This window comes from Aotus nancymaae, unplaced genomic scaffold (assembly GCF_030222135.1).
Source record: "Aotus nancymaae isolate 86718 unplaced genomic scaffold, 86718_ANA_hifiasm-v0.15.2.pri h1tg000057l, whole genome shotgun sequence".
NCBI classification, from domain to species: Eukaryota; Metazoa; Chordata; class Mammalia; order Primates; family Aotidae; genus Aotus; species Aotus nancymaae.
The window spans coordinates 28386426-28413218 of record NW_026988471.1 but is presented as its reverse complement, the minus strand read 5'-3'; the positions used below and the strand labels follow the sequence as shown (position 1 = coordinate 28413218).

General features: G+C 43.9%; 1 protein-coding gene across 1 annotated transcript in view; it reads left to right on the top strand.

Annotated features, from left to right (window-relative positions):
• Window positions 1–26793, top strand: part of ALK (ALK receptor tyrosine kinase) — a 752988-nt gene that overhangs the window by 521028 nt on the left and 205167 nt on the right. Inside the window, exon 5 of the mRNA XM_064363964.1 lies at window positions 13516–13643. Coding sequence (XP_064220034.1) covers window positions 13516–13643 — 128 coding nt within the window. The remainder of the gene's footprint in view (window positions 1–13515; window positions 13644–26793) is intronic.

Here is a 26793-nt window from a genome sequence, read left to right as displayed (position 1 = left end):
GCCTTTGTCATGGTCTATTCCAGAGTCCTCCGACATCTGAGGATGCTGGAAACTGGGAAGGAGGAGGGGGCTTCTGCTCTCCTGCCCAGCTCCATGAGAAACATGCCGAGCAACTGAACAGACTCCAGTTTCTGTGACCTATCACAAAAAAGCCTGGACGAAGATATGAGTTTTACAACCTCATCCCCAGGAGCCAGTTTTTATTGACTCTTTGGAGGTTTCTGCTTGGTTTGTTTTTAACAAAACTGCATTGCAAGCTCACCAGTGGCTGTAGTGACACTTATAAAACAGTGGGTGTCCAGGAAGCTCTGTATTAAGACACTTTGCATGCATCTCTTAGGAGACAGGTAAAGGAAGTGGGCTATTCCTGTTTTGGAGATGGCCAAACCCTTATCATTTAAATATATCACTGAAGAACTGAACCAGCCAAAAACTAGGAGCCTGTCCTTCCAGAAAATTACAGCTTCCAGTTTATAGAGCCAGGGACCATGTCAAAGGATCCTGAGGGTTCAGGGCTTTCCTACTGCATTTATTCAAAGTCAGAGAAATGAGAAGATGAGAGGAAAGGCTGGCCTGTGCCCAGGGATTCCTGCTACCCCTCCAGCCCCACTCCCCATCTTTCATGCTCCCCACATGCCCCTGCCTCTCATGCAGGCTCAGCATCCATTAAAAGTTCCAGGTCACAATTTTGAGCTGACCCTCTAAAGTCATGAAAATTGGTAGTGGGAGTCCCAGCCTAGAAATTGACTCCCAAGTGAACACATCATTGGCACAATCTCAAGGCCTCTCCAGCAATTCTGTTTGCTATGTTCTGGAAAGCTCCCATATGGCTGACACAATAGATGCCTGAATTCTGAATTCCAAATTCCATTAGTTTCTTCAAGCGTGGCTTAAAGGTGTGAGCATGACCCTGGGCAAATCTAATGGGCCCTTGATTCCTGCATTATTAGCAAGCACTTCCTAGTATCATTCTACAGAGGGGCCTCCCTGAAGGGTATGGTGATATTATTCATCTGGGAGGCAGAGGTAAATGTGTAGAAAAATGTTCTGCGCAATTTCCGGCAACAAGGAAAATGGGGCTGCTTTGTCAGAAATGAGCTGTTTTCTCAGCAGCCTGTGAGCTGTCTTTCCACTGGGCTGGTCACCACATAGAAAAATAATGTAATTCATCCCCAGTCTGCAAAAATACTTTTAAAGTCTGTTTCTCCAGTTAGTGGGAATGGTTTTGAATGATCCACCTGTTTTAGTTTGCAAGGACTGCCATAACAAAGTACCAGAAACTGGTGTCTTGAATAATAGCACTTGATTGTCTCATAGTTACAGAGGTTAGAAGTTCGAAATCAAGGTCAGTAGGGTTGGTTCCTTCTGGGGCCTGTGAGGAAGACTCTATTCCATGTCACTGTGCTTCTAATGGTTTTCTGGAATCTCCAGCATGTCTTGGTATGCATAACCCCAATCCTCACCTTCATATTCACATGGTGTTCTCCCTAAGTGTGTATCTGTCTCTGTGTCCAAATTCCCCTTTTTTATAAGAACATAGTCATATTGTCCAGGCGCGGTGGCTCACACCTATAATCCCAGCACTTTGGGAGGCTGAGGAAGGCAGATCATGAGGTCAAAACGAATGAGACTATATTCAAAAAGAATATGATCTCATTTTAACTTGATTACCTTTATAAAGTTCCTGTTATTAAATAAATTCACATTCTGAGGCATGGAGAGTTAAGACTTAAACATATCTTTTTGAGTGAGTCACAATTTAATCAATGATACTGCCTTTCCTGCCCACCCTACTGGGACCAAGGGAAGCCAGTCAATAGTAGCACTTGCTGCCTTCTCCAAAAAGCTTTTCTAAAAACTTCTCAGACAGGGTTTGGCACTCCTTGCCCTTGTTCCCCTATGCCAGTTGCCTGGTTCAACCTGTGAGTTGTATTCCTGAAGGATACCAAGTTGAGCCTTGATCAATGAGGAGTAGCCCAGTAGCAAAAAAAAAAAGTAGCCTCTGGGTACAGGAAACATCGTGAGTGAAATGTAGAGGATAAAGGAGCCCTGGTATGTGCAGGGATCCAGAGGCAGGTCCTGAGGCCATTGGAGAACTGTGGTCATGTTTGAGTTTTAAAGAGATTATTCCTGAGACAGGATGTAGAATGGACCCCTCCTCTGGCTGCAGGTGGATGTGTGCTTAGGTCTCTATTCTTCTCTGCCACATTAGAGGATTAGACACAGTGACTTCCAAGATTCAGGCCAGTCATAACATCTATCAAGCCTACAATGACATTATTATCCAGGATACCAGGATACTTGCCACCATGGAGTATAAGCAGCATGGGAGAGCGTGTGAGCCTCTCTGTACCAAGAAGACTCAGAGCACCATCCATCAAAGCCTCTGGCAATTACCTTCCAATTCCTGGTGTGGAAGTAGAAAGGTATGATCCCTCTCCTCACTCATCACAACAACCACAGCCAACACGCCTATAACAAAAGACGGGTTGACAAGAGAAAAAGCCAAACGAACATATTTAATCAAAGTTTTCTACGACATGGGAGCCTTCAGAAATGAAAACCCAAAGACCCCGGGGAAATTTTCTGTTTATATGCTTAGGTTCAGTGAAGAACAGATAGCTGTGTAGAAATGTGATTGAGCAAAAGTCTATTAGCCAGCGCTAATAGACTGAGGGGGACCCCAAAAAGACCTGGCTATTGGAGTCTTCTTGGTCTCTTGTGTAGCACTCCTTCCTCACTCCTCCCTGGTACAAGGCAGGACCCTCTGGAACTAGAGTCTTAAGACCTGCTATCCAGCAAGGTAATTCAGAGCATTCCTTTATGGACAGCTCTACACAGAAAGGCAAAGGGAAGGTTAGCACAACGATTCTCATTTCTATGGTTTCCCTTGGGGGAGAAAGGGGGGCAGGGGATAGAAAGGCAGAAGAGGATCAGAGAGAACTTGCTTCTGAAGCCCTTCCAACATCCTTCCGTTTAAAGCCCCCACCATGCTAAGGTACCATACCTTGGGGGTCATGTTCTAAGTCCCAACAATGACCACCCCAGTGAAGGGGCTGGGCATAGCAGGGTGTGGGTGGGGGACCCTCTCTAGCAGATACAAGTCAGTGAGCTATTCTTACCCACCTCACCAGGCCTCTCCAGCCTTTTCTGACTGACCACTTATCCCAGCCCCAGAATTTGCTTACAGGACCACAGTTTATGGCAAATTTCACCCTACCCTATAAAGTTTCAGCACAGTGGCTTGACTTGGCCAGAGATTTATGGCTGAAATGGAGCCTCTGAGTTTGGGTGTCAGCATTTTGCTTGGCTTGGAGGCTCGCATTCGCGTTTGAACCAATCAATACATGAAGGCATTAAGTGGTATTTAAGCTGCCTCTCTAGGGAACAGGGCAGGCTGCTGGAATGATGTGAGCATGGGCAGGGAGGATGCTTCCAGGGCTGGGAAATCCCAGGAGCTCTGAAGTGGAGACCCTGGATGAATGCCCCAACTCCAGCCCTGCTCAGGACTCAGGCCTCAAGCTGGAAGCAGACTGGAAGGAAGGAGGGATCCCACAGAAACGGCCACATTCCAGTTTCAATGTTTTTTATCCTCTCCATAGGGATGATGTATTGGAAAAAAAGAAAACCTACTGCATTAATTTGGCTTGAAAGAAAAGATTGTATTTGAAAAGAACAGATGGTGCTAAGAAGTTACTGGAAGGAAGGGAGAGCTAGGAAAGCAAATTCCAGATTCCCACTGGCTGCTGGTGGGTGACATGCCCACATCTCCCTACAGAAAGAGTTAGAAAAGCAAAATGATCACCTGGGACTCTAATCACAGAAAATCCACCACCCACCCTGCCAGAAAGAGTATCTGACAAGTTTGTGAAGTGGAAAAACCCCACTGGGATCCCCTCTTGTGGTCTGTTCTCTAATTCTAAGTGATTCCTGGAGTGCCGGCACCATCCGCACTCTCTCTCCTCTCAATTCAATTCCCCTGCCCAGAATTCAGCTGGGTCCCTCCCACAGCTCCCTGGTGAGGGATGCTCAGCAGATGCTGGAGGAGGAGGTGGCTTGCATGGGACCTAATCCAAAATTCGGAGGAACAGAAAGAGGAAATTCCGGATTTTCAGTGTCGCTACTCTTGATTAGAAGTTTTCTCTCGCTTGATTTCTTCTTTTTTTTCTTTTTGGTCTGGATAACCAGTGTTTTTTCCTTTAAAAAGAAGAAAGAAACCACTAATGTGTCTTTTATGTATTTTTTATACAAACCAGAGCGAAGAAGAATCCCTTTTAGACAATACTATTGGAATCAGTTGTTGCTTGGGAATCAACTTAGATCCTTAAATGTTTTATTTTAATTTGCAACTTCGAAATGTATGCTAATTCACCAATGCTTGACGTAGGGCCAGATTAGTGTGGTGTGGTCTGTTGATTAGAGTTCCGCATTGTCTTTCCCGTAAATCACATTCATAGCAACTCATCCATGATGTTCAGTCTCCGTTTCCTTAAAATGGAAATAATTTAAAAATACTTGTGAAGTAATCTGAAGGCTCTCTGGAGGCTTTCCGGATTGTTAAGATTTGTTTCCCGATCTTTCTGTTGCCCCATTCACACCTAATTTAACAGTAATTATTTGTAGTGACTCACCACTACCAGTCTTTCCAAAGTATTCAAATGTTCTCCTGCCAACTAGTTGCATCCACTTAAGGAGTACAGCTGGCTAAACAGGTTTAGAAATTGTAGGGGTGGAAAGGTGTGACACCTTTCCTTATCCATCAAAAGGGTCACTCTGGACATTCCTAGGACAAAAGACAGGAAAGCAAAACAAATTTGTTTAATCACAGTTTTGCGTAATATGGGAACCTTCAGAAATGAAGACTGGGCCAGGTACAGTGGCTCATGCCTGTAATCCCAGCACTTTAGGAGGCTGATCACCTGAGGTCGGGAGTTCGAGACCAGTCTGACCAACATGGAGAAACTCTGTCTCTACGAAAAATACAAAATTAGCTGGGCATGGTGGTGCATGCCTGTAATCCCAGCTACTAGCAGGCTGAGGCAGGAGAATCGCTTGAATCCAGGAGGCAGAGGTTGCAGGAAGGAAAGAAAGAAAGAGAGAGAGAGGGAGAGAGTGGGAGGGAGAGGGAGAGAGAAGAGAGAAGGAGAGAGAGGGAGAGAGTGGGAGGGAGAGGGAGGGAGGGATGAAGGGAGGGAGGAAGGGAGGAAGGGAAGGAGGGAGGGAGGAAGGGAAGGAAGGAAGGAAGGAAGGAAGGAAGGAAGGAAGGAAGGAAGGAAGGAAGGAAGGAAGGAAGAGATAGACCCAATGTCTTTTGTCCTTGGCCTCCCTGCCTAGCATGTCTTCCTCCAGGTGTGGAGCAGGACCCCTATGGAATGAAGGTCTTCGAGGCAGAAGGGAGAGAATAACTGTTCTAGTTTTATGGCTTGCTCCAGGGGAGAAGGCTTCTAGTTTCTATGATCTTAGGGAAGAGGAATTCTGGTTTCTGCAAGTCACTCCAAGGAAGAAAGAGGGGAAAGAGACAGGAGGGAAGGAGAAAGTCAGAGAGAACTTGCTTCTGAGGCCCTTCCAATGTCCTTCATTTCAAAGGACTTAGCATGCCAAAGGGCCATACTTTTGGGAATCGTTTTCTGAGTCTGACAGAATAAACCTAACTGATTCTCAGTGGGTGTGGAACTCAAATGATGGGAGTAGGGGGTCTAGGGCTACTAAAGAATAACCTTGAACGCTCAGTAACCTTGAACACTCAGTAACCTTGGGCATTCAATGACCTTGAACACTCAGTGACCTTGAACACTCAGTAACCTTACATGCTCAGTAACCTTGAATATTCAGTGATCTTAAACACAGTAACATTCAGTAACATTGAACATTCAGTGACCTTGACCACTCAGCAACCTTGAACATTCAGAGAGTACAGAGTATTTCACGGCATATAAAATGTACAGCTTGTGCTAATCCAGCAAGCAAATTCGTCACACAGAGGCCAGTTAAGAACACTTCTGCTACCATGTTTTTCTTACAGCTATAGCTATGATCAGCCTACTCCTCCCCACCCCGGTTGCAGTGATTCAGAGGCTAAGTCTGTAGAGGTAGACTCTTAGTCTCCTACTTTCTGGCCTGGTATATGGAATAAAGAAAAAATGCTCAGCCAGGGCCAGGGTGGACATCAGCACTCCCAACCAGCCTGCATATTCCAGTTCAGATTCTGAGGATGCAGAGGTTGAGTAGAAAACGAATAGCGTAGCCTGAGGCAACACTGAAAGGGGACGAAATATCTCCAGGATGCACCCTTTGCTGGTATACTGTTGTTCTTCAGACACGACTCACCTCTGACCCACCAAAAGCTCTTCTAAAAAATGAGTTACTGCCGGGCGCAGTGACTCATGCCTGTAATCCCAACATTTTGAGAGGCTAAGGCAGGCAGGTCACAAGGTCAGGAGTTCAAGACCAGCCCGGGCAACACGATGAAACCCTGTCTCTACTAAAATACAAAAAAGAAATGCTGGGTGTGGTGGCAGATACCTGTAATCCCAGCTATTCAGGAGGCTGAGGTGGGAGAATCGCTTGAACCCAGGAGGCAGAGGTTGCAGTGAGCCGAGATTGCACCACTACACTCCAGCCCGGGTGACAGAGCAAGATTCTGTCTCCAAAAAAAAAAACTGAGTTACATACATTTGGTATACATCTAAACCTATCTATGTGCATGACGGTGGAAAGTGCCAGAGTTTTGAAGATAGTCTTGGGTTCACATTACCTCCCAGTACTTACTATATGAACCAGTGGTGTAAGCTCTCTGAGCCTCAATTCTCTCTCTTATAAAATGGTGATGATGATACGTTTCATGCATTTGTTATAAAAATCAAATAAGATTTTCATATTTAATGGAAGGAGTTCTGAAAACCTTTATGTCTGGAGTGGGAGGCTCTTTTCCAAAACCACTAAATCCCACCACACAGTCAGTCTCTTATTTCGCCTTCTTATAAGATCATCAACCACACTGGATTTAGGAGAGAAAAGAAACACTAGCATAATAATAATAACAGCATCCACTAAGGCTTATTGAGTGCTAACTGCACGCCCACATGTCTCAACCCATGTGATCTTCACAACACCCCTTTATGAATCAATTATTACTCCCACTTCTTAATTACAAAATTCAGGTACAGAGAGGTTAAGTTAGGTAGCTGGCCTAAGGTCACACAGCCACTAAAATGCAGAATTGAGATGACAGTACTCACAGTGGGTATGGAACTCAAATGATGAGAGGGGAGGTCCAGAGGCCTGAGGTCACACAGCCAAAAAATTCAGGCTGCTTAATCATTACATTTCTCTTGAAAGAAGAAAAGGAAAAGGGAGAAAGACATAGAAGGAAGAAAGAGAGGAGAGAGAGAGGAAGGGAGGGAGGAGAGAAACAAGGTGAAGTTAGAAGAAGCTAAAAAGAGGCTAGAAGGCTGAGTGTGGTGGCTCACGCCTGTAATCCTAGCACTTTGGGAGGCCGAGGTGGGTGAATCACCTGAGGTCAGGAATTCAAGACCAACCTGGCTAACGTGGGGAAACCCCATCTCAACTAAAAATAGAAAAATTAGCCAGGCATGGTGGTGCATGCCTGTAATCCCAGCTACTTGGGAGACTGAGGCAGGAGAATCGCTTGAGCGTGGAGGCGGAGGTTGCAGTGAGCTGAGATCACGCCACTGTATTCCACACTCCAGCCTGGGTGACAGAGTGAGACTCAATCTCAAAAAAAAAAATAAAAGACTCGGAAAGGGAACCCAAGACCATTTATGTTTTCTGTGTTCCAAAACATGAGAAAATAGGGAAGTGCAGTTTGGAACATCTTCTCTGCCTCTGCCCGGGAAGGTTAGCCCACCTTCCAAATCCCTGTCACCCACATAACATCTCTGATGAAATGAAAACTGCTTACAGCTGGCAATGCTAAGGTCTCAACAAGCAGACCTGTGACCCCAGGGAACCCATCCCTGCTTTGGCCCCTCCTGCAAAGCCTGGGGCCCCCTCAGCTTCAGAGCAGCTGTTCTCCACCATGGACCATTGGGAGCCAGGTCCCCGCTCACCCTGAAACCTCTTCCTATCACAGCTGATCCTCTTCAGAGCACATTCATCTACCTTGTGGGGAACTATGAAGGGCAAGTTAATAACAAAGCCAGGGCTACTTGGAAAAAAGACTCCATGTGCCACACGCCATGTGTAATTATTACTACAGAAAATTAATAAGCAACAAAGGACTTCACACTAAAATTTACATTGATCTAGCATTTCTGCCCCCCACTATCTCCCATAAAAATGCCTTAAATGCAGGCTGATTTAATGGAAACAATAAAAAATTGTGCTGAATGGTTTATATTTGCTGCAGAATTACTACAAAGTATATTTTAAGGAAAACTTGAAAGTTATGTGGTTTTTTTTTTTTTCCTGTAGGATAAGATTAGAGAGAGAGGTTCAATTGTTTTGTTTTTTTTCTTTTCTTTCTGTATTGATCCAGACAAACTCCCACAGGCCCGCTTCTTTGTTTCTAACAAATCTTCACACCTTCACACCTTGTCCAGCCACTTGTCAAAAGAGATTCTTAGCAGAGACTCATGTGGAGGAATGCCAGCAGTGTGGCCTGAGCCTTGACGGGGTGATGCTTGATAATCATCATCATCACGTGACTGTGTTCTGTGTGACAAGGACTTGGGCTGGTTATCTAATTTATGCAGCTTTTGTCATTCTCGATCTCACTCGTGAGTTTGGCCGTCCCAGCTAGGAGGTCAGTCACCACCTGGATGACTTGGCACTCATGCCCAGTATAGGACACGAGGATGGCCACATCTTGTAGCTTCAGGTCTCCCGCATATATATTCATTCACTCTCCACACCTTTGCTGCCTGCCTTCCGCATGCTAGGTGTGAGTCTGGCTGCTGGGAATAACAGTGGTAAAGGCCAGGCTGGGTGACTCACGCCTGTAATCCCAGCACTTTGGGAGGCCAAGGTGGGCGGATCACCTCAGGGCAGGAGTTGGAGACCAGCCTGGGCAACATGGTGAAGTCCCGTCTCTACTAAAAATACAAAAATTAGCCAGATGTAGTGGCAGGTGCCTGTAATCCCAGCTACTTGGGAGGCTGAGGCAGGAGAATCCCTGGAACCCAGGAAATGGAGGTTTCGGTGAGCCAAGATCATGCCACTGTACTGCAGCAGCTAAAACCATCTCAGAAAGGCATTCCTTTGAAAAGCCTGTAGGGTTTGAGGGCTCACTTATGTGAGCCAGCCCTGTGTCAACATGATGCCCATTGGGATATTGTGCAGAAGCAGAGTATGACATGTTCCCTGTCTTGTCAGATGCCACTCATGGTCCTCACGTGCTGTCATAAAGTGTCCCTTCATTCTGGGCTTAAAATAACTTGGTGCCTTTGCCCTCTTGAGTCACAGCTGCCAACCTTTCAATCTCATCAGCGGCTTGCCTTGTATCAGATGTGCCAGACAGTTTTCTTTAAACAGAGAGAGCTAAGCTGGTAGGGAGCCGTGGGAGTCTTAGAAATTCTTTTTATTTCCATGTCAGAACTTAAGATTTTTTTGTAGATTTTTCTGACAGTGTGTTTCACTATCTGGCTGGTGTGTCTATCCTCAAAACCCAAATTGATGATCCCTCCAGCAATGCTAAGTAGACGTATTCTTCTCTATCTCTGTGATTTTACGGAAATAAATGCAATTGATTGTATGGACTGGTCCGTAGATTGCATCGTCCCTTTTTCTTGCAGTCTTGGCACAATAATATGCTTTATTTTAATCTTAAGTCTGCAGGTAACTCAATGTGTGACCTTGAGCAAGTCTCCACTTCTCCAAGGAGGGTGAAACTCAGTCTCTTTGCAGAAATAAATCTGCAATTATGTGATTAATCATTCTTCTCCCACCTCTGTGGGATGTTATTTGTCAACTGCAGCTTTGAGGGCTTTTGTAAAATGTTTTGTTACTAGGATTCCTGCAATCTGCTAGAGAAGTATAGATATCAGATCAATAAGAGCCCTTAGGGAACTTTTAATTCAATGCCTGCATTTTGCTAACGAGGAATCTAAAACCCAAAGAGGTGCAGGGACTTGCCTGAGCCCATGCAAATCCATGACCAGAGTCCAGAACTGAGCTCCCAATTCAGTGGCCTTCCTACATATTACTTCTAGCCTGTAGGTCAGAAATGGACCTTGATATTCACAAACCAACCCTTCTGCCTTTTTTGATGGACACTAACATACTTATTATGATATAGGCACTCTGCAAAAATGGGTGGTCAGTGTTTTTCTCAAAAAATTCATGCAAAGTTGGAGGCCGAATATAATTGATCAGAAAACATCCAAAATTTCAGGCATTTGGAGAAAAATGCCTTATTCAAAGTCATCAGGCAAATGAGGGGCAGAGCCAGAACTGGAACTGGAGAGCTCCAGAGAGACACGGGGAAGATAATGGATTGTGACAAGCTGTCCATACAGTCCTCTGGCTTCCTAAAGTCCAGATGGACACCCCACACTGTCAAATTGATTGATGGAAGCACCAGTGATAAGACAGTCACAAATCCCCAGCACATGGAACCAGCTGCACATTTGTTTCCAGGAGGCTCTAGGTCAGAACACAACCTTTCCCTCTGCAGGCCTGAGTAGAGTTGCCATTAGCCAAAGGAATGAAAGCAGGACCCTAATAAGCTAATTCCGTGACCACTCAGGTATAAGCAAAGAAAATGGAGGCAGACCAAGAAGAGAGTTTAGATTTGTTTTTCACTGGGTTTTTGGCTGTCTCTTAAACAAATCTGACCCTAGGTATAAGCTTGCCCTTTTCTACTCCCAATTTCCCTGGATATAAAATACATGTTTGGCAACTGCTCTGAAAGTTATTAAAGTTGCAGCAGTAAACTATGGGAGGCCAGAGAATTTCAGACAAAAGTTATTGCATCGGTAACTCAGAAACTAATTCCTAAAACTCTTGACACATTTATCCAGAGGGCTAGTGCCAATACAGAAATGGAAATCATTGTCAAGGGCCACTGTGTACCTGGAATTAAAATCCATCACTCCTCAGAGCAGAGAGCTGTGATTTTGGCAGAATGTGAATACTCTTGCCTTTCACCACCATCTTTCCTCAAAAATAGGTCCTTTATTTTTCAGAAGAACAAGACAAATTCTTCTCTTGTTGTCTGTTTGTTTCCTTAAGAACCCTTGTTTAAATATTCTTTTCAAATATTGCTTTCTTTGACAGTCCCTCATTTAAACCGAAAGTCCTCCTTTTCCTTCAATTGCACCAGTTTTATTGTGGATGGAAATCCTGCTGGGTACAGTAACAGAGAACAAACTTTACAGCAGCAATAATCCCTTCTACAGCATCTATTGTGGGGAAACTCAATACACTTTTATTAAATGGCTGAAGAATTGGCTCCAGTGATCTGAATTAACTACAGAGAGCAGAGATAGGGAAGAAGACTGCCTCCTTCATTCAGCAGACACCCACTGCATGCCAGAGACCAGAGACTCAAAACTACCATCCAGGAGCACCACGTTGAAAGAGATGATGGATTGTCACAGGCGATGCCTTCATCACCAAAAGTTAGCAAAGGCAGAAAAGATTTTGCGGGAACCAGTGTTAGCAAACATATGTGGAAATGGTCCTCCTGATTGACTGTGGGAGGATTGACAGTATGCCTAAGTGTGGGTGTACTTTGACTCTAATTCTGGGAATTTGTCCTTAGGCCATATTTAGATAAGTACACAGATTAGCTTCGGCATGATCATGATAAAGAAAAAATCAGAAGCCATGTTCAAATCATTAAAAATGCAATCATTAAAATGATAATGCGATCTCTATTGTCTTGTGACATGTCATCAAGTGAGCAAGTGCAACCACAGAGTATATGTACTATGGTCTCATTCATGTAAATTAAAATGGATTAAACTGGACAGGTAGGGCCGGATGCAGTGGCTCACACCTAGAATCTCAGCACTTTGGGAGGCTGAGGCAGGTGGATGGCTTGAACCCAGGAACTGGAGGTCAGCCTGGGTAACAGTGACACCTGTCTCTACAAAAAAATACAAAAATTAGCCAGGTGTGGTGGTTTGCACCTGTAGTCCCAGCACCTCAGGAGGCTAAACCTGAGGAGGTCAAGCCTGCAGTGAGCTGTGATCACACCACTGCACTCCAGCCCGGACAACAGAGCAAGGCCCTGTCTCAAGACAGGAAAAAAAAAAAAAAAAAAAAAACCTGACAGGTTGTTGACTTAGGCAGTGACTATGGTTATCGCTGGACAATGGTATTCTAGGTGGCTTTTACTTTCCTTTATCAGCCTTTCTGAATTGTTGGATTTTCAATGCTTTTTGTTTTTTACAGTGAGCATCACTTTATATTTAGGGGGTAGAAATGTTTTTAAAAATTTTCTAGTGGAAAGCTGCTTTTTCCCTTAATCCTTTACTACTTGTACTGCCATATCAAAGCCCAACCTAGTGGTAAAAAATGTAAAATATTGTGATGATTTCATAGTTGTATAAGTAAGTCCAAACCTATCAATTTGTACGCTTGAATGCATCAAGTCATACACTTTTTGTACACGTAATTTATTATACGTCAATTATACCGCAATAAAATTATTTTTCAAGGAAAGAAAATATGAAATAATCTAGGTAATTTTATTTTTCATACAAACCACTCAAGTAAATAAATAAACACACACACACACACACACACACACTCTCTCTCTCTCTCACAAACATTTATGAATCAATGTTGGAAAGTAAATTTGAATGTCCAATCAGTGACAGGAGGCTATTTCAAGAGGTTAATAGCATGAACAAGATGTAAAAATGTTCATTTAATTTATTCTCTATTCTCTGACAGTGTCAGTATCCTTGATTATAGGTGGATGCAGAGCTCACCATTTCATCCACTTCCATCTTTTTCTGTTTGCACTTTTTACAAAGTCCACGTCAATCTTAGGTGCCTTTTACCCCAAAATACATGCTTCGGTGCACTTTAATTTTCCTGCAGTAAATAAATAGCTCTTGCTAGCTTCCCTCTTAAGTAACTATAGAACAAACCTGAGGATTCCGAGACTTTCTATCAGATAAAATTCTGAAAACCAATCATTCTTTCTAGAGATAATTATGAATAGACTGATAAATGTTTTGAAGACATTTCCTTGACTCTGCTGGCAGGTTTTCTCAAGTATATAAATTCTTTCTTGTAATACTAGCTACTGAAATAGTCCAAAGAGCTGCATTTGCCTTAAACAGAATATGACAAAAGAAATGCCAGTGGCAAAAGTGGGTTTGTGAATTGGATCTCTAAGTTGGCTGGACAAAAAGAAAATAAGCATTTGCTTGTTGCTGTCAGAGTCACTGTCCTCAGCACCACTTAGAGTCCCATCTCTTGATGCCCATGAAGAATGTGAGCCCCAAAGTCCCTGCAAGGGCATGACTCTCTCTGCATGTTAGGTCTAATTCTCATCACAGTTTCTCTATGCTTTTCTCCTCTGCTTTCCCATGGCACCAGTTGGACAGTACTCCAGGGAAGAATTGGGCGCCCAGACAGCCCGTTTCGAGTGGCCCTTGAATACATCTCCAGTGGAAACCGCAGCTTGTCTGCAGTGGACTTCTTTGCCCTGAAGAACTGCAGTGAAGGTATCTGAATCTGGCTTTCTCCACTCTCCTTGGTGCCTATTGTGTTAGATGTGTCAATAACCTGCAACCATGTTTAGCCAGGAATGTGCACACTTAACAAAAAAAAGTCTAGAGTGGACTGGATGCGGTGGCTCACACCTGTAATCCCAGCACTTTGGGAGACTGAGGCAGGTAAATCATTTGAGGTCAGGAGTTCAAGACCAGCCTGGCCAACAGGGCAAAACCCTATCTCTACTAAAAATATGAAAATTAGCCAGGCATGGTGGCACACGCCCGTAATCCCAGCTAGTCAGGAGGCTGAGGCAGGAGATTCACTTGACACAGAGGTGGAGGTTGCAGTGATCCGAGATCACACCACTGCACTTCAGCCTGTGCAACAGAGTGAGACTCCATCTCAAAAAAAAAAAAAAAGAAAGAAAAAGAAAAGTCTAGAGTGTTTTAGGGGCTGGTTCTGAATAATACCAAGTGATCCATATCCCAGATAATCAATTTTCAAAGAGCTAGTATAAAATTATATCTACCTTGAGAACATGTAGACACATAGAAAGGAACAACAGATATGGGGGCCTCCCGGAGGGTGGAGAGTGGAGGGTGGGAGGAGGGAGAGGATCAGGGACCCCAGAATAAAGTGTGAACCCAGAGGAAGGCTGAGGCACTCCCAGACCTAAATTCTCAATTTAAACTATTCTTGAATATCTATGAGGCCCATATCCCATGGTCATCTGTCCCATCTACAGGCCTGGATTTGAACTTTGTGCCTCTCGGAAGTGGTGTGGGAAAGGGATTTTCTTAGGGAGGAAGACCTACTGACCCCCATCCCCCAACCCAGCTCCTCTTGCCCCTGCGGCTCTTCGTTTATTGCTGGTCTTGCAGTAACATTTGTAGTGTATTTTGTTTTCGTTGCCTAATCAAAACTGGTTGAGGAAAAAGAAAAATCACCATAATGTGATAGATTGAACGACAGTTCAAGTTGAAAAGGTGGTTAACCTATGATATGAGGCAATGAATGAGAAACGTGTGGTTTGGGAGCAAGCCAGGAGCTTGTACAAATGTTTCCGCACTCATGAACTTGAAGATTTGTGAATGTCTCTGGACATCATCAGTCCTCACAGATGTCAAGGATCTATGTACCATACAAAAGAGGCCATCTGTTGAAATGGAACCAGTTAACAAGAATGTGACAGGGAGGAGGTATCAATTCCCAGAATGTTCTCATTTGATCATCACTAGGAAAAGGGACTAAGAAACTACAAAATTCCAGATACCGGCCCAGCACAAATACTCCTGCAAAATATTTCTTGATCTGAAAAAAATTCTTTGCATGTTAAAATCAAGGATCTCAACCTATAGATGTTTTCTCCCTTACCCTGCAACTCCCTCTTACCTAAAAACATTCATCCCCCGTAGCCTGTGTTGCATTCACAGTGAGTCTGCTCCAGGGACCTTGCTTCTTCTAAAGATAGAAAAGCAAACAAGCAGACCTTGTCTGCTTTTCTGCCTTTATGAAGCCAATAGAGTTGACCTCCCTAAACTCTCTCTAATGATCCAGAAAGTTTCCACTGTCAGGGCACTGTCTTAGAGGAAGGAGAAGATGAGGCTGCCTCTGACTCCCTAGAGAAAGTAGCTGGGCCCAGATACCTAGGGAAGTTCTCATGGTCCAGCTTCCTTCTTTCAGTGCTCTAGGTCCAAGTACAGATGGTCTCCATGAGGAGGCAAATGTTCTCTGCATTTCTTCTCTGGGTCAGACCACCTGTGGCCACCAAGGGATGTGGAGAGATTGGTATGGATGTGTAAGGTAGACAATAGTGAAAAACAAGGTGGAAGGTAGACAAGATGTGTAAGGTAGACAATAGTGAAGGACAAGGTGATCTCAGTGTTTGCTTAGAACTTCCAAATTTGCTTCCCATAGCAGACAAATTCAGGTGCATATCAGTAGGCACAGAGAAGTTGTAGACATAGGAATCATCCTAAAATTATACTCATATTTAAAGGGAAGAGGTTACTTTAAAGGCATACTCAATGCCTATTCGATGTAGACAAATGTTTATGTTTTCTGGGGTCATTGCTTTGGTTAAGCCAGAAGGAGAGGGGATAAAAGGCTAAAAGTGGTATCTTTGAAGGAGGTGAACAGGGTGGTGACATAACTGGCCAGGACTGTAGATAGGATGCCTGGTCTGTTTTCTGATACGAACGTGATCCCTTCACAATGAGGCACAGACACAGCACAAGGAGAAACACAACTGTGTAACTCCACAGCTCTTCCTGGGCCCACTGCAGAAAGGTGCCATTTCAGTTCAACAGGAGAAGCCTCGAGGGAGACATGGGACAGTTCTCCCTGCATAGGAGACAATATCTCTCTGTGGGTGTCATCAGGATGCAGGCCATTCCTAGATCCTCTCTACATCCTTACACTTATCACAGTGTGTGACACTAGGTGGGTGCTCACTTCTTCTCAGTTGATACGGACTAATAGCAAAAAGCTAACATGGCCAGGGCACTCGCCATGCACAAAGGCAAGTGTCAATGCCTTTATGTGGGTCACCTCATGCAAGCTTTACAATAATGCTGTGAAGCAGGGACTAGTATCCTCATTTTACGGATGGGAAAACTGAAGCTCACAGAAGTTTCAAACCTTGCCAAGGTCATTCAGTTAGTGAAAGGTAGAGTCAAACTCCATCCCAAGTTGATCTGATGATAAAGCCAGTGTTTCTATCCACTACACTCTACTGCCTTTGTAGAAGAGGCTGAGGTTGCATTTATTTACCGAAGACCTTAGAATCACCTTTGACTCTTCCTGTTCCTCTTACCGCTATACCCAGATGGCCAGAACCTTCACTTCTAGACTTGCTTTCGCCTGTATTCTATCTGTCTCTGTCTAGATAATTGATATGGTTTGGATTTGTGTCCTCCCCCCCACACCAAATTTCATGTTGGATTGTAATCCTCAGTGTTGGAGGAGGGGCCTAGTGGGATGCAATTGGATCATGGGGGAGGAGTTCCCCCTTGCTATTTTCATGATAGTCAGTGAGTTCTCACGAGATCTGGATGTTCAAAAGTGTGCAGCACCTTCTCCGTTGCTCTCTTCCTCCTGCTCCAGCCATGTAGGATATGCCTGCTTCCCTTTTGCCTTCTGCCATGATTATAAGTTTCCTGAGGCCTCCCCAGCCACGCTTCTTGTACAGCCTGTGGAACCATGAGTCAATTAAACCTATGTTCTTTGTAAATTACCCAGTCTCAGGTATTTATAGCAGCATGAGAACAGACTAATCCAATACTACTGTTGCTGCCTCTTGAATATACCCTTCTGACTTCATTTCTCAGCTATGTGTCGTATTCTTCCTATATTCTTCATATATGCAGACTTGAACTTTGGCAGCAGCCAACTGGTCTCCCTAATACCATTCCATCTTTCACACGTTACCAGGTAAATCTCCTCAATATTATTCCTTTCCTGGTGGCACTTGCATGTGACATAGGTGATTTCTTATTGCCTCCCACATCAGAAAATAATAGAATAAGGGGCCTAGACTGGACCACCTCACTCATTTCCTGGGGCCAGGAAATGTCATTTGCAGCTATGGAAATTCTCCTTGGAAGACTTTATTCTCTACATCTAAATTTAGTAGCTGTTTTATAATCATTTCCCATTTAATCATTTTGGGATCCTAACTTGAAGTTCAAGACCTTGTCTTATATTTCTTTTATTTCTCCAGGGAGCAGCTAGCATTGTGCTAAACACATAGAAAACACCACACAAATACATGTTGACTGATTGGTTAATCAATCAATTGATAAATGCTGCACCTTCTTTTATAGCTTTGGGCTATTACCCTATTATTTCCAAAAGAAAGTAGCTGTGAATGGCTTGGAATAGGTTTTTCCCTGAAAAACCAGTGAAAGAGCAGTCTGCACATTAAGCACAGACAAGAGGGATATCAGCCCCCAGAGACACCCATGCCTGGGCTACCAAGGAACCCTTAGCCCATTCACAAAAACCTTTCTTGAGCAAACAATCCAGAGCAATGGGATCACACAGGACACTCACCGGGACCCCTCAGGTTCATAGGTGCCTACAGAAAAACATATGTCAGAATGGGCAAGACTATCTTCTTGAAAGATATTTGAAAAGGATCAGTGTGCTGGGTGTGGTGGCTCATGCCTATAATCCAAGCACTTTGGGAGGCCAAGGTTGGCAGATTACCTGAGGTCAGGAGTTCGAGACTAGCCTGGCCAACATGGTGAAACCTCATGTCTACTAAAAATACAAAAAAATAGCCAGGCATGGTGGCATGCACCTGTAATTCCAGATTACTCAGGAGGCTGAGGCAGAAAAATTGCTTGAACCTGGGAGGCAGAGGTTGTAGTGAGCCGAGATCAGGCCACTGTACTCCTGCCTGGGCAACAGAACGAGACTCTGTCTCAAAAAAAAAAAAAGAAAGAAAGAAAGAAGAAAGAATAGGATCAGTGTGGCCCTGAACAGCTTGTAAAAATGCACAGCATTGCAAACCATCATCTAGCACTTCCATGTACTAGGCCCTATTCTAAGCATGGTACATATATTAACTCATTCAGTTCTTAGAACAATGCTATGATGTATGTAATACTATTATTATCATTATCATTCCCATTATATGGATAGAGAAATCAAGGCACAGAGACCTAAGTCATATTCCCAAAGTCACACAGCTAGTATTGAAATGGAGGCCATCTGGCTCCAAAATCCATGCTCTTAGCTACCACACCTTGCTGCTGTGCATGGAAGATCTCTGCTGGAAGGGACACCAGAAACATCTCATCTGTCTCCTTTGCCATGTAGAAATTGAATAAGCAAAGACCCAAAGATTTTCCTTGAAATATGATATACTAAATTACTGACCAGCCCAGTGTGCTTTCTGCCTCCACCTTGTGGTTGTCAAGCTCTCAATTTTTCTAAGAAATCAATTCAGTATTTCCCTTTCCCAGCTCAGATTGGTCAGAGGCAGTTGAGATGGACCACTGCCCACTGGTCAACACAAAGACAAAGAGCTGCAAAGGAGTTCCCCAACAAAAAACAGGAGATGCAGATAGCTCCTGTGTGAGCCTACATACATTTTATAGCAGGCCACTATGGCTCCCTTCTCTTTCATGAACCTACAAGAAGCACATCTGAGGTTTCCCAGGCCACAGCCACATTCAGCTCACTGACAGATTTCTCAAAAGAAGTAATCTTCTTGGTTCCTTACTCTACTGAGATACTTTCATACACATTGCTTCTGATCCATTCATTAGAGAGGATGTCATAACCTTCATCTTACCCATGAGAAGTTATTTATCTAACTTCTCTGGCTCAGGAAGGCGAAGGAATCCACAGTGTCAAATGCAGTCCCATTATTATGGATACCGTGAAACACATATCCCCGAAGAGTTGGAGATGCACAAATATCATTTTTTAACTTCTCTAGGGCTAAAATGAGGGTGTTTGAACTTGACCCATCGTCTTCAAACCTTTTTTAGAGCCTGAAGCCTTAATTAAAACAAAGTCTTATATAGAAGCCCAGTGTATAAAATGATACAAGTACAGCTGCCTTTGTGGGGACCCAGAACCCACCTGCTCCACAGCCCTTGACATTTCCCTTCATGAAATACGTTTTAAGTACCACTGGACAGTCTGATTCTCAGCTCTCCTATTAACTCCAGTTTTTATGGTCTGGTCCTAGATGTTACACTTACTTAAAATATGAAAAGCAAAAATATGATTATTAACTGTATGTCATTTAAAAAATTAGAGATTAACACAAGGCTATCAGACTTTGAATATGGGCCGTTTTCACAAGGCAAGTTCTTGCCCAAGTGGATTCTGGCTTTGAGGTGCTGGGTATGTAGCTAGTATAAATATTTCCAGGAAAAAATGGGTAGCATCCCCTAACTTTGTCCTTCTCTCCCTCCTCCTTCTCTACCAAAGACAATGTTGGGCAATGGAGGATATCTTTCTTAGGCTAAAAGGGGACAAGAGGAAATGAGAGAAGCTGAACAAATAGATTCAAATCTTTGGCCAGCCATGTGGAACCAATCAATAACTAGAGTAGACTCCAAAATCCAGCTGGGTAAATGAGGGATTACTTCATGGGCTCCTGACAGCCTGGCCCAAACTGGGCATTTTCTCTTCCAACAGCAAGCAACACCTCAGCAGGATCCTCCGTCTGTGCTTGTAAAATGTAGATCACAGTGGCACTCTGTCTTGGGGCTGCCAGCAGAAAACTCTGTGTGTGGTAGACTCAGCTATCCATCCATCCATGCATCCACTCATCCACGCCACACACATTTTCTGAGCAAGTACTAAACTGGGCACGTACTGACATTAATATAAAACAGTTGCTTCGGTCTTAGAACTTAATTTTGGTGTGGTTGCTTTAACATTTCCATTCTACTTTGCGTAGAACTGCTTCTTAAAGGGCATCTTTGAGTTATATTTAATTTGCACCAGAGGTATTTGTAAGAATGAAAGAAAGAGGAAAGAAACATGAAATGTGGCTTAACAGTTAAAGACAGGTTTGTTTTAGAGAAAATAAACCTGAGAGGGGCTTCTGGCCAATTTCACTCAGGAGCGCTTTCTCTTACAGACTAAGAGTACATGTTGATTTTAGGGTGAGGGGCTTACTACAAGCTTGGAATATTTCAGTGTGAGGGAGAAGTTTTATGGTGGAGATGGAATGTCTCTGAACAGAGGGGAGGTCATCTTGAGGCTGACATCTTTCCAGCCAGAGGGAGGATATCTTGGGGCTAGCGTATCTCTAGTTGGGGAGGAGTTTGAAATGTTTCAAGTCAGAGATGTTTTTGTGGTTTCTGGTCATGCTGACCTTGGCCATCAGGCTGAAGCCCTTTGGATTTAGGTGGTTTTTGGTTAAGGTGAACTTCAGGATGAGGTGCTTGTCCAAGATGGCGATGCTTCTGCTCTGTCAGTATTGAATAGATGTTCCATTCCTGGACATATCTTCCCCCAAAGTAGTTCCAATGTTCCTTTCTCAGAAAGGCTACAGAATGAGCACTGAACCTGAATCAGAAAACCTGGATTTAAGTCTCCTTCCTACCTCTTACTTGCCATAGACTAGCCAACACTTCAAATCAGAATGGACATTCAACGTTTCCTTCATAACAGGAACATAGATTGGGTTTGGTTTTTTTTTTTCCATTTAAAATAGGGATAACAACATGTCAATAGTTGTCTCAAAATTGACTTCATGCTGAGGGTCAATGAGAAGGTGGCTGTGGAGGTGACTTGTAAATGATGCCACAAGCTACCTAACCTCTCTGGACCTCACCTTACCTGAAGCCTTTGAAAACTAACCTGTTTCCTTGCCGCTGCCATTTCTCATGAGGAAATTACCATTCACAGAAACAAACGGGCTCCTCTGGGGCCTCCTGCAAAGCTTTGTGATTTAATTATCGACCTAATGTCAAGAGGGTGATCAGAGCCACACACTGCCAACCTGCAGAGGTGCCACCACCTGGGTCAGTCCCTCCAGGGGACTGAATCGGCCGTGCCATGGTGGGCTCTATTGCTTGGAAGCGATCACCAAGGAGAACTCTCAGTCACGACCTTCCTATCCTCACTTAGTTCTAGTGCATAACTCCAGGTGAATGTTCAATTCCATTTTCAAAATGCTCTCCTTCTTACCTCCCTATTTCCAAAATCTCCTGCCCTTAGCTTACTGTGGACTGAACCATTTAAAAGATAAGCGTTAAAATTATGGTTTTATCAGCCACTGAGATCTGCTTGCATTTCTCAAACGTCCCTCCCCAGCTCAAGCTTCAGTTCCATCTGCGCCCCCTGCAGTGCACTCTCCATCTTTCAAAGACCTGCACATCATTGAAATCCCAGCTCAAGTAGTATTTTCTCTAAGAAGCCTCCACTCAGAATTGTTTCCATGTATGTCTATTTCAGAACAGTCTACTTCTCTCCACGGTTATTTATGTGTATCACTCAATAGATGCTAAGTTCCTAAAATCAAAGACTCTTTTTTAAAAATCTCTGTAACCCAATTAGCAGCAAAGTGCTTTTTTTTTTTTTCATGGCAAGCACTCAATAAAGGTTTGCTTATTCCAATGTAGGAGAAAGATGAGAGGCTTTAGAATCAGACTGAATGAATTTGGAATGCCAGCTCCATGACTCATCACCTTTTTGAGCTTGGAAAATTTTTCTAAACCTGTGAGTTTTCATTTTCTCATCAGTAAATACATAGTTACAGGTTTGTTGGGAAATTAGAAGAGATACTGCGTGCAGAGCCCCTAGCACAATGTCTGGCACAATAAACCTTCTCATCCTCTCTCTGGCATTCCTGGACTAAGCTGAATCTGCTCATTCTGGAACCAGAGCTGAATAACTCTGCACAGCTATCCCAGGGTCTGTTTACAGCTTCACACCCACCTTTTGCTTTTCCATCTGCGCCTTGCCTGAGCCATTAGGCAAAGGGAAAATTTACCTCTTTTCCAGCAGAGACTCCAATAGCCCAGACTTGCTTTCTGATTCCAAAGACAGCTGCCTCTCTTGCCCCCTAAAATCTATGTTCTCATGCCTGATAAAGCCATTTTTTACCTTGGTGACTGGGTGCACAAAATCCTTTGTGCCACACAAAGAAGTAACCCTGTTTAATTCTGTGGAGGTAGTTGGAGGCAGGAGAGGTCTTTTCAAATACCTATCGCACCGCCTCCCTTGAGGAAGACTGGAATCCAAAACAGTCAGGCCAAAGCACGTGGAACCAGGAAGGAGATTTGCCGGTCTCTCCTTTCTCCACCAGCGCATAGCTACTATTGGCAAAGAAGTTTGTACTTTGGAATGCCTTATCCATAATTAGTAATAAAGCCAATTTGAAAATGCCATGGAAAGTGCTTAGAAACAATGCCTGTTTGGGCAACTGTTTTAGATATTCGATCATTGGAACTTGCCCAGAAATGGGGACTGACACAAAAGGTTTTTAAATCTAAATAAATAAAGAACGAGTGTGCGGAGGCCACTGTACTCCCAGAAGAAAATTACTCTCAAATTACAACTACATAAAAGAAATAATTGAAAAGATTAATCACACTAAAATAATTGGTCTATTTTACAAGTAATTTGGAGCAATACTCAGTCATTGACATCAATGTCTAGTAGTAAAATAGTAATGAATTTCATTCTCTGACTAATGTATTTATTTTATTAATGGTAATAAATGGTGTTGTTACGGCTTATAAATATTTCATAACTTTTAATTCATTAAAATGTTCAACGAATTTCCAAAAGTATTTATTAGTTTTACATCATCCTTAGTATTCAGTGTGCAATTGCCACACTGCCTGGGTAATTAAAAATATTATTGTTTTGGGTAATGGGACTCCCTTTGAATGTGAAGGATTAGGCTCCAGTTATTAATGAGACTGATGCTCCAGCTGCTGATGGGGAAGGGTTTGGGAACATGTTTTCTCTTTAGGTTGCTAAGACCTCTCTGGAATCATTCCTTAAAATAAAATGTGGCTGTGAAGCAAACAGGGTGGACCCAGATAAATTAATTTTAGATGTGATCAGAGAAATGTCAGTTTAGACATTGGTTTCAATCCACCTCCTCTCACACACCCTCTCCGTCTCCCTGAAACTACTGACAGCAGAATTTAAACTACCCAATCTCGCCTCCTCTCCCTGTTTTATTCTCCAGTATTAGAGGTCATAAGAAGTTAAATGACCAAAAAGATGCAACAGAAAGAAAAGCAAGGGACACAACAGCGTGGACAATGGAAAGAGGATAGAGGACTTGGAGAAGAAAATCATGGAATTGAATCCTGAGTCATTTGGGGGCTACTGTGTCCATTATGTCCTGTGGTCCCAGACAATTCATGTGTGAAATGAAGACAGGGATACCTATCCCAGGGTCCATGTGAGGATTAAATAGGATACTGTGTGCCTCAAACTGACACAGTTTGAAGTGATTCCACAGCCTGGAACCTAGTGGAAAATCAAACTGGGTTAGCTCTACCATTCCCTGTGTCCAAATTGCAGCCCAACGGCCTTGGCAGCTCTTCATTAACTAACAATTGGTACAAACAATTGGTATGAGTCATCAAGAAAAACTGGACCAACAGTGAATTAGTACAACTCAGGATCAGTGAAGTCTAATGGCATCCCCTAAAGGAGGGACTAGATAACTCAGCTCTCAGCACCTTCCTCTGTAGGTCTGAGAGTCAGCTCACTCTAGTGCCTCTAGAGCCTCTCCATACAGGGGGCTAAAGGCATTTGGCTGTGGGCAGGTTGAGAGGGACCAACAGGTGGATTGGGGTAAACTGGGGCCAGCATTCACACTTAGATGTTTGCACCTGCAGGATGTGTGGTAATGCTCTGAAAGTGTGCAAACTCAAAGAATCAGCATGGCTCATCTTTCCAGAGCTTCAATTTTACCAAAAGATTAGAGTGGAGGAACATTTTTAAATTAAAACTAGCATGGCTGTGTATTGAGTTCCAATGCAAACTGCACGCAAATGTTAAGATAAAGCATAAGCTTCCGAAGACCTTCCCTACTCATAGTGATTCCCTGTACTATGAGTGGTGGCTTTACTCTTCTCCGCCATTTGGGACACATCAGAGGGGACAATGGTAAGGCACCACTCCAGGGGGGACAGAGGAACATGAGGAGGAGGTGCAGCCAGGCCTGGGATCACCAGCTGGAGAGGAGAGCCAGAGTGGAGTGTGTCCTTTCAGGGCAAGCCATAGGCGGGTGCAACGGTGGACAGGATCCTGAGGTGACACCAGCACTAGCAGGGGGGCCCAACCTCCCAAATCAGGCAGAGAAGGGCTCAGTTTCTAAACTGACATACCAAGTCAGAGCCAGACCCACCAAGCATTAGATGGAAAAGTCTCTTGTGCATTGGCCTAAAGTTTCATAAATGTCCCCAAGGACAGAACTGATCTTGTTGATTTGTTTTGTTTGGTGGGGTGAGGTAGGGTAGGGTGGGGAGAGGTAAGCAAAGACTGAACCTTCAGCTAAGATCCTGGAGACATTTTACTTCCTCCCTACCCAGACCCCTGGACAGAACTCCTCACACCAGGATCTGTGGGAACCTCATGCTGAAGTCTTCCAGAGTGGAGGACTTTGTGCAGGGAGCGAGGGGGCCTTTTGCTAGCCGAAGGGCATAGCCTAGGAGTACCGGAAAGTATCCTGCTGGGATTGATGATGGCTGTCTTTTTACTCTGGTTATTTTAGAGTTCTGACATTCTCTGTCTTCGAGTTATGCTGAGAGGATGGTTTTTGTGGAACTTTATTTTGCCCTTCAGGTTGAGATTTGTTTGGGGAGAAAACATTGGCAGACAGTTGCCGGGCAGAAGGCCCAGAAGGCCCCTCAATGCACAATTTGCAAACCATAGAGCAAATGGTCTCAGAGATCCCTCCTTCCCTCAGCTCCAACATTCTGGAGTTCTATGATCAGCATTTGGGTGGATATAAAGTCTTCTGGCTTTTGCTGCTTCTGTTTCTTCCTTTAGCTCTTAGCCAGCATTTTGTGTCTATAAAACGATTAACAAACATTGACTAATTACCCCTCATTAATCATTTATACCACTGGTAGCCCAGGGTCTTATCATTCCCTTCAAGAACACAAGTGCAATATCCTGTCTGGATCCCAAGTCTCACTTCTAGGGGATGATGGGCCATCATGGCAGCCCTAGATCCTCCTGAGCTCACAGGGGAAGGGGGCCGGAAGGTGGGCATGGGCTCTGTGAGGCTACAACCTTACTAGGATGCCTTTCTGCTCTAATTAACCGGAAGGGTAAGCCACATGGCTGGCCAATAGTAGCTAAGAGGCAATAAGCTTTAATTAGAAGCTTCTTCCTGGAAACTCACAGACTCATAATAAGTCTGTTGTCTTAAAAGGCCCAGAGAGGTTGAATGCCTTAACTCTCTTTTGCTTTTACGAGCTGATCCTTTCAATCATTTGTGAAATTTAAATATAATGAAAACATTGGCTCTGGACAAGGGCCCTGATTATCTCCCCTTTGCTACAGGGACGGGCAGCCCAAGTGTAAGGTCAGGAAGGCAGCTTGTCTTCTTCCCATCCTAGGCTGTCTGTAGGTTTATGATTGGAAACACCCATGTGAATAAGCTGCCATGGCCGGGACCAACTGCAGAACTGTCTCTTGGAGGGGGCCACTTTGTCTCGGAGAGGACTAGACAGGGAACAAGCCCTCTGCATACCACTCCCCAGAGATCCAGAACAGTGAATGGCTCAAAGCCTCTGTCCTGCGGACATGGGCTTATGAGTGTACGGAGCTAGGATGCAAAATTTCTTGAACTACGTAATTTGAATTAGAAGAGAAAGGAGAAAGTGACAGGAAGAGGTGGTCTCTGTTTTCCTTCTTGCCTTACCATCACAGGATCCATGTCTTTCTTTCTTGTTAGTGCACAGACACACACTCATGCTTGCTCCCTGCACACTCTCTCTCCCAAAGAGATCCACTGTGCACCTGTGTCAACTAATGCACGAAGGCTGTCCTCTTGACCACCCCCTGCCATTCTTCTACTGATGTGGCCTTTTTCTCCATTCCTTTCTTCCTGTTCCTCATCTGTGGCTGTATGTAATGCAAAAGCAGGTGCTCGATTCAGCATCATATCATTTATTTACTCTGTATGATAATAAATAAATAAACACAGACACATCATTTTCCATCTCAACTGTTTGGCAGCTCTTGGACAGCCTTTCTCTGCATCTCTCCACCCTCAGCCTCTCTTCTGTGTGCTTCTCCACACTCTGGATATCTTTGTCTCCTTGCTTGTCTATTAATTCATTTTCAATTCTCAACTTTCTTCCTTTCCTTCTGTGAAGGGAAGAAAACTGGGCCATGGAATTGCCTGTCCGATCCTGTGGCCAGCTCCATTATCAGTGAAGCCTGCTGTGCTCTTGCTCCAGGCACAGGCCTGAGGCTGTATATCCACGGACAAGGTGGCTGAAATGGCTGGATTGGCTACACTGGGGCCTAGCTCCGGGGTATACACAGAAAGAATCTTCTTCTCTTTTCATCTTTACTCTAGGCAAAGATCCTCTGATGATCTCCTCTCCTCCCTTTGCCCTTCTGCTATTTCTCCTCCTTTTTTGAAGTGACTGTCATTTTTTCATTAGGAGACCAACACACACACACACACACACACACACA